The following is an 8,687-nucleotide window of genomic DNA, read 5'->3' as shown; positions in this document are numbered from 1 at the left end:
TGGGACAGAAGGAGTATATATTTATATTAATGTAAAAGAATATTTTTTCTAAAAAATGAAATGTAACATCTTTTGTATGACAAGCTAAGAAAAGTATTACATCTATTATGGAACAGAAGAAGTACTACTATTTACATAAATAAAATAGGCATTTCACGTCCATATTCAGTATATTAGATTATATTTAAATTACAAAAATCCTCTAGTAATCTTAAACAAAATGAGGAATGAAAAGTTTAAAGGGCATAAAGGGCATTTGAGTCAGTTGTTATGATTGGATTTGAAATATAAATTAATTAATCCATCTGGATAATTTAAATTGCGTACCAGTAGCAAAGTAGAGCTAGGAATATAGTGCCACAAAATCAAATGAACAAATGGCCATAGAAATACTTTACCCACATAAGGCCAGAATCCCAGATAATAACACAAATCCACTGATCCACTTCACTTATAAATATTCAACAGAATGATGTCTCAAAAGTGCAGCATACGATAAAATGTCTGATAAGTAGATTAATTCAATTAAACCCTACTTTTAACATCCACAGTAGTACCTAAACCAACCAACATTTAGGGTGAGATTTGTTCCTACGCCCATCCAATCAAGTTCTGAAAAATACAACACAACATTCATGAAAAAAAACTACATCATCATAACCTGAACCACAACCACATCAAGAAGTCTTGGAGCACTCTATCACATGGTCTTTGAATTTCTGAAGCTCGGACAGAACTTCATCTTTGGGACGGTACAGAAGATCAGTCATACGCCACATCTGTAAAACGTAATATAATGCAGGACAGATCAGATCTTAAGCCTAGTGAGAGCATGTATTTGTTGCACTTTTTTTAGAGAATTTTGAGCCTAAAATTTAAAGAATTTTGGAGTAATCTAGATGCAATCTACACTATCAGTGTTTTGGTGTAGGAATTTGGAAGAAGTGGAAGCTCAAGCAAGGCATGGAACCATGAGATTGCAAATGAAGGCCAAAATCTCGAGGAATTGGGCTGAATTGACTAAGCGATGACAAACTGCCCTGTGAGAACGTCTAGCATGTTCGTAACCGACTGTGATCAGCCAAGGGGTAAAATGGCCATTCTGCAGAAATTAATCTGCTGACAGCCTCCACATTTAAGGAAGGGGTGATGGGAGAGGCATAGAACTAATTTCCAACTCTATAAAATAAAAAGAAAAAGAAAAAGAAAAAAAACACCATTCACAACTCCAACACTATCAGCTCATGTCATTCACTCTCTACACTCTCCGTTCTCATTCCACCTTAAAGAAACAAAGAAGTCATGTTCAGCCGCAGGTTCACAACAAGGAAGCTCCACAAGTGTAACGGGAATTCACTCCTGCATTTTTCTCTTCTGTTTCTTCCTAACAATCCTAATTAGAATTTAGCTTATATTTCAGTTGATACTATTCGAAGAGAAACACTTGTGATTTTCGCCCCAAGCCGTCCCAGGCTCGCCAGTGAATATGGCTAATTCCAGCCACCTCAAGGCGATTCAGCTGGCACCCCGCGCCTCAGGCGCTTTTTAACAACACTGGTGGGAAAGCAAATTTTCTTTGGTAGTTGAGATTTATTAACAACAAATTTTAACTACCACCTAGCAAGACAGTTAGAAGATATGGTAACTGTGAAACAGTATGATACCTGCAGAGTACCACCCCCACCGGAGAATTCCCCATCATCAGATACGCTAACAATCGTCCATGGATCATGAGCATTCCAGTGGAAGTCAACAACCTTATCCCTGTAGGCCAAAATTACCATCCATAAAGATGAAATAACTTATTGGTACTTTCCAGGAACAAGAGGGAAGGAGAGTGAACTTCTTTATTTAACGAAATAAACCTTCGAAAGAGTGAACCATGATAAAGGATCTAACATTGTGAGTGAAAATTTTCAAATTTTATGAGTTTCATGTTGCTTTCTGACTCTGATACATCTCGCTGAGTGCTTCAAAATTGTACATTTATTAATTCAGAGAACAGCCTATAATTTCTTGAGTATCATAGAAGAGAGGTTAGACCACTGTGTTGAACCTGATTCGTATTCACCTCCCAACAAGAACTTCTTAGAAAGTATATGCCATCTTTTAAGTTCAAAGAAACAACAATTCATTTTTTCTTTCATATAAGATTTTATCCATCAAACACAGTTGATGTTTCTAGTGGTCAATTACTAGTCATATTTAAGTTATTGAGGGGAAACTTCATTAACATTGAGAAACTAATTTTAAGACTAATATATGATTATTTTCCTATCCTGCATACAATAATCATCAAATAGGAGAAAACAGATACTTGTCTAGAGTTAGGAAGAGGATTAACAAAAGTGCACGCATGCGAATGTGTTGATAATCGTGCTCATAATATATCAACCATATACTCCCTCCGTCCACAAAAAATAGGGCATTTACCATTTTTGGTCGTCCACAAAAAATAGAGCACATTCATTTACGGAAAGTTTTCAACAAAATAATAACCCTACACATCATTTTATTTACCACTTATGCCATTAGAATTAAAACTTCTTTCTTACACTAACACTCCTTCTCTCTTACTTTTTCTCCTTCTCTCTTACTTTTTTCTCCTTCTCTCTTACTTTACCAATTCTACATTAGAACCCATGTCATACACCAATTTGCCCTATTTTTTGTGGACGGAGGGAGTATAAGAGACAGTATCACAAAACTCAAAAGAAATAGAAATGCATACTAGGTTTGGGTATCAATTCATTATCATAACATAAGGGCATTTACCTGTGCCCAGCATGTTGGAAAAACAACCCTGCTGGAGTACCAGGGGTTTTCGACCCTGTGTCCTCCTTCTGACCAACCTGCACAATAGTGTATAGCATAGTAATAACCAAAGAGCAAAGTAAAAACAACAAGCATTCTTATGATTTGAAATAAGAATAAAGTTATCTCCAAGTTTTTACTTCAATGAAACAGTCCACATGTTATAGCATTATATTTTTATACTTATTATTTATATTGAAAAATATCACCTAAAAAACATACCTTCTCATAGTCCCAGATATTTAGCAAGCCATCTTCTGCCGAGCTCCCAAATACAGAGCATTTGTCAGGTGACCACTGGGATTTGCAAATATTTAGTTATATTAGGAGATGGAAGCATACCAAGATTCATCATATGGTACAATCATACAAAAATTTATTACCTGGACACAAAGAACAGCTGCTTTGTGACCTGCAAATTTATGAACAGGAGATCCTATTCCGTTGGCTGTTATATTACGGCGGTCAAACATGCAAACTGTATTATCAGCAGACCTGAAATACATAGTGGAACCAGTAGAATCATGATGAGTTCAGTTAGCAGAAGAATGTAGCATAGAACTCAGCAACCAACATAAGCTTATTCAAAATGCTTACATACCCAGTTAGAATATAATTCTCATCGTGAGAGTTCCAATCTACGCAATGAAGATCAGCATTGTGTGCCTTCTCAACCTATAATTTGAGCAACATCTCAGGGTACAGAAGAAGACAATGAACTAATAGAATTATCTTTACTTGGAGACAACTACCAAAGAAAGGAAAACTTAAATAGAAACACAAAAGTCTAATCTCCGGATTCTTTCACCACTGTATCTTCTAGAACTCATTAAGTGATAAGTTTAACTGGGTTTTACTTAATAATAATCCAACTCAAACTATTTCTTCCTGAGTTCCACCAAATGCATGATCACCCACCCTTAAATTTCATACCTGACCCAATTTTAAGTTCAGACTATGGAAGATTGGGAGGCAGTCATGATTGTGCTAGAGTTTCAGCATCTCTGGTCAATATTATGGTTAGGTGCAGCATTGGGAGATTGCATGAGCCAAAAGTTCCAAATGTAAATGGTTATACATGTGAGAATAATGTTGTAGAGACTATACAGTGTAGAAGCAGCGGACCACATTATTAAATAGGAAAGAGAATTCAAAAGATAATTTTTTGTAAAATACTATGGGTTTCTGAGAAGCATATATGTGATTGAAATGTAACGGAACATCAATTTTCTACAAGCATTTCAAAGTAAGTTTAATATTCATTGATCGCACAATTTATCGCATTTCTAATAAGTCCTTTCAAATCCCACCAAGAAAAGTAAACAGAAATAAAAGTTCACACAGTAAAATGAGACTTGTGTGGCATATGACCCAAATAAAGTCACCATTCTGTTATAAGTTATTGAAAGAAGACATATATCAAGGTCCAGCTTGATAGCTATTTAAAGATTATACTAGTAGCACCAGTAAAGCGCAATGTTGCTTGGATTAGTGGAAGTTCACTCGTTTCTTTTCTTTTTCTTTTTTTGGATGATTGCGTTCTTTCGGAATACACAGCATATGCTGAAAAACTGCAAAAGGTCAAACAAAAATGACAAATGCTGAAAGTTCATGAAATATCTACTCAGATCATCCTAGTTAAAAATGTTTACAACTCATCTAGAGTCTAGAAAACTGGTTTTGATGGAAAGTAAGTCTAACCAGTTACACTCAAGTCAATCTACACCACTTAAATTTGATCTACTTCAGATCAATCAAATCTCTTTATGGGTTATGTGTTGAAAGACTAATTATGCAATCAAGACACTGACTCGCGCGATCTAACTAAATGCTGCCCAAAAAATATTACTTATGCAAAAGAAAACACAAGTACGCAGATTAAAGGAAATTGAGAAAATGACCACCCAACCTTAACGACCGGATCGCTTCCAATCCTTGCGTCCCAAAGTATCAAACAAGAATCATCTCCAACACTACAAAATTGCTGAGAGCTACAAAATGCAATGAATATACCACATCAGTAATGAGAAATCAGATAAAATTACTGTTGTAGTATAATATGGAGAATCAGTAACACAACAGGAACAAATGCAATTGAGGGAAAGGAATCTCAAATTAATTATTAAAACATATGCACAAAATAGAAAGATGAGATATAATTATATGAATAAATTTGCTAAGGAAAGAGAAACATAAATACTTGTATACATACAATATACATCATATTCTTCAACATCAGGAGTATTACCTTGAGGGACAAAACTGGACATCCTCAACTGTATCAGTGTGTCCTTGGAAGATTCCACGTGGACCAACTGTAGAATTATCAGCAGCCTTTACAATTGAACTAGCAGATTCAGCAGACTGAGTTCCATCGCTGGCAAGTGTCGAAACATGATCCTGGATACTCCACAGCACAACAGATTTATCCTTCCCTGTAACAGAACTCATAATTATAGTCTCTACAAAGAAAATCCCGGGAAATAAGTGAAACACTTTGTACCTCCAGAGAGCACAAAGGGTTCGGCTGGGCACATTGCAAGAGCAAATTCTGCATTGTCTTGGTGTCCAGATAAGACCTGATAATAAAGTTAAATTTTCAATGACCTCAAAATCATGAAATGTAGAGAATATAAAAGGATTCTCGTAAAGAGAGAATAGTTTCCCCCAGTAATTAAAACAAAATACATAGAAATTCTGTGTTCTAGCATGGAAAAGTAACATGGTTCCAATTATTAACAGAGATTCTAGCATCACATTACAAAGCCAAGAGTAACTATTTCACTGGGAAACATCATAAAGCACAAGTAAATCAAGAAAGAAATGATGACAGTAAATTAAGAGAAAACTAGTAAAAGAATTTATTAAGCACCAGATCTGGACGAGAATCTGCAGCCCCAAGAACAGCATGCCGATTAGGTTGCGCCTCAACATCCCAAATGAGAACCTAATAAAAAAAAATTCAAGTGGTAAATAAATTTCTATGTAATGTGCATCCAAAGAGAGGCTAAACCTTAAATGACACTTACTTCAGGACAATCAGTGTGTGTAGCTATTATATTTTTGTTCTGGGGCAGCTCCCTGATTCTGTTCACCTACAAAATTAGCAACAAAATGAATACAAGTGCTATAGCAAGCAGCAAAGCAATGAATGAAGCCAACAAAAATACCAGTATTAACAACAATGTTGTATGCAAATAACTAAAGCAATGAAAATAGATGAGGATAATTACAATTAACAAAAGACAGTGATGAAATTTATTCTAAAAGACATACTGTACCAAAATACTGAAGTTGCAGCTAACACAAAAATTGGAATAAAACGCATATACTAACTCTAGTGATCAGTATATATAATTGAAAAAACACCAAATATAGTCTGCAATTCTTTGTATGCATCTTCTATCAAGTTACTTTGAGAATAAGAAAATTTCTTATAACTATAGGAAATCAAATACCCTCTCTGTCCAAAATTAATCAATTTGTATTCATTTTTTTGGTCGTCCCAAGTAAAAAAAGTCATTTCATTTTTTTAGCAAAAATCAACTCTTTTAATCCCTCTCTCCCTCTATTTTCTCTACTAAAAAAATTATTCTCTCGTTACTTATCCACTTTCTGAAAACATGTGCCAAAAAGAAAAAGGGAAACTTTTAATGTTCACATATTAATTGTAAGAAAAAGTTAGCTTAGCGACAAAGGGGAATGGAAAAGTAAAAATGAGCAAGTATGTCAGTATTTTGAGCTTAAGGCATACCTCTCCTGGATGCAATATAGTTTTGTACTTCTTTACATATGGCGAGCGTGCATCTTCATTGAACTAGTAACCAGAGAATACAAGAAATAAGATCAATAGAAAAAAGTTAAGTGCAATCCATAATTATTTGAGATTCAGAAAGTGTGTAGAGTATATATATATACATTGGCTATATGACTTTCTGCAGCAACACGTGGCCTGACAACCTCACAATTTGCTATGATCAAGGTGTTCGGCTGCGTATGGTCGGTCTGTTTAACAACATGAAGGACATGCATTAGATCCAGTACACTGAATATGATAGAAACTACTATTGAGGAAAAACATTGAAGGGTTATTGCAGTTATATTAAACAACAGAGGACACAAAAAATATTTCAAGAAGGTAATACCAAACCCCCAAACACACTGAAACAATATGCTAAGGGTTGGAGCAGAGGCCTAGATACAAATACAGAGAGCAACAGAAGCAAGTTCAATACTAAAGATTCAGAAGCATGAAATACAGATATAAAAATATGATATAGACTTAATGTTAAACCAAGTTTTTAAAATCACAACTGAAAGATGCAAGAGGTCTCATATTCCAGAGGCACAAGGCACAAAGAAATGAGTGCTTGACTGACACTAAGCATGAAATTATACAAAAACATTACTTGTAAATTTGTTGTTGTAGTTTTAAAATAAAAAAAAAAACAGGATAATGCAATAATATATTTAAAGCGTTATAACGTCTATATTCACTGATTTTCCATTTCATTGCAATTGCATCAAACTTAAAAGAGAAACATTTGATAAGAAACTACTGGAGAAAAAAAGCAAGCAATAACCACCAGGAAGAAAGATATACTGAAAGAATCATCTGTAACATGGAGAAGACAATAAAAGGGTGGGGGAGAGAAAAAACATAGGCTCAGCCCAAGCAACACTTTTAGACCTTCCTGTGCTGCTTGTACACTTTTGACCCCATTAATAGAATTAACTACAGCTGAATATATCCAATAAATAATAGCAAAAATGTGTAAGATAGAAAGTTCACCTGTTCAGACAGGTAAAGACGTTGTTTGGTCTTGTAAGTTCCTCGCTCTAGAACAGGACCCCAGCTGCAAGCATGAAAGTTCATATTTTTATTATAATAATAAAGAAAAAATAGTAAATGCTTTAATCAGAGATCGACCATGATTACATAAAACTCCTTTGGAAAACTGTAAGCATTAACACTAGAACATAAAATAAAAAGGGATTTGAAGTAAGACTGACTGAACCCAGAAACATGAGGAAGGTAAAAAAAAACAAGGTCACCAAAAATCTTTAACCATTGTTTGACATATCCACTCAGAGAAAACACAAGCCACCAAAAGTTGAATTATTTAAGCGTCAGGTCCAGTAAAACCAAAACCCTAAAGAGAAAAAGGGGGAGAAAATGGGAATGTTTGAGGCGTACCGGCAGGAGAGAGAGGGCCAGACTAGATTGTGAGAGGCGAGCCAGTCATAAAGCACGGGGACGAGTTGCTTCCAGTGGGCGTAACCCTCGTCAACGGCGGTGTTCCTCTTGTCACCGGCAGAGCCTCTCATTCGAGAGGGAGTAGTGCCCGCGGAGGCGGCGTCTTTGTCCTTCTCGGCCTTGGCCTTGGTGGATCCCTTCGGCCTGCCGCGCTTCCTGGGCTCGGTTGGAGGCGGAGTGCTTTCCATTTTTGGTTGAGAGCTTTGTGTGTGTTTGGTGTTTGGGTTTCCCCCCTTATTTGATTTTTGGAGTTGGTCACTGCTATTTAAAGCATCTTCATCAACGCCCACTCCCACTACTTTGTTTTTACCGTTGCCAGCTTTACCATGATCCGGTGCGGGTTTTACTACCAAAGATAATAAAAGTGAAAGATTTGCAAATTTTTTTTTAGAATAAATTTACTTAATTAACATTGCTTATTTTCTCTTTTCGTAGATATTTAAATAGGAGTATCTCAATTTAACTAAACATAGTGTATTTCAAGTTTTTCATGAATACCCTTGAAATCATTAAGTGCACATGATTCACTATTCATGGCATATGTCTTATTGTTCGCTTTGGGCTTAGCCCTCTTCTGTCAAATCGGATGACTCCACACAAACATTCACACGCATAT

At 35.6% G+C, this 8,687-nt stretch overlaps 1 protein-coding gene across 1 annotated transcript; it reads right to left on the bottom strand.

The window, feature by feature from the left end:
* Window positions 1–424: 424 nt before the first annotated feature.
* LOC125193505 (WD-40 repeat-containing protein MSI4-like) lies at window positions 425–8,319 on the bottom strand. Its single transcript, XM_048091314.2, has 15 exons — window positions 8,012–8,319; window positions 7,607–7,670; window positions 6,733–6,819; window positions 6,569–6,631; window positions 5,844–5,909; window positions 5,687–5,761; window positions 5,318–5,393; window positions 5,063–5,249; window positions 4,724–4,805; window positions 3,416–3,489; window positions 3,198–3,309; window positions 3,037–3,111; window positions 2,776–2,852; window positions 1,665–1,764; window positions 425–779 (listed from the first exon to the last, which is right to left on the bottom strand). The coding sequence occupies exons 1-15, from the start codon at window positions 8,257–8,259 to the stop codon at window positions 678–680; spliced, it is 1,488 nt and encodes a 495-aa protein (XP_047947271.1). The 5' UTR covers window positions 8,260–8,319; the 3' UTR covers window positions 425–677.
* Between the last annotated feature and the right edge of the window lie 368 nt (window positions 8,320–8,687).

Source organism: Salvia hispanica, chromosome 4 (genome assembly GCF_029641045.1).
Source record: "Salvia hispanica isolate PSC_SH4W2 chromosome 4, Shi_PSC_v1, whole genome shotgun sequence".
In the NCBI taxonomy this organism is placed as follows: domain Eukaryota; kingdom Viridiplantae; phylum Streptophyta; class Magnoliopsida; order Lamiales; family Lamiaceae; genus Salvia; species Salvia hispanica.
The sequence above is the reverse complement of the archived record's forward strand: the minus strand, read 5'-3'. Positions and strand labels throughout refer to the sequence as shown.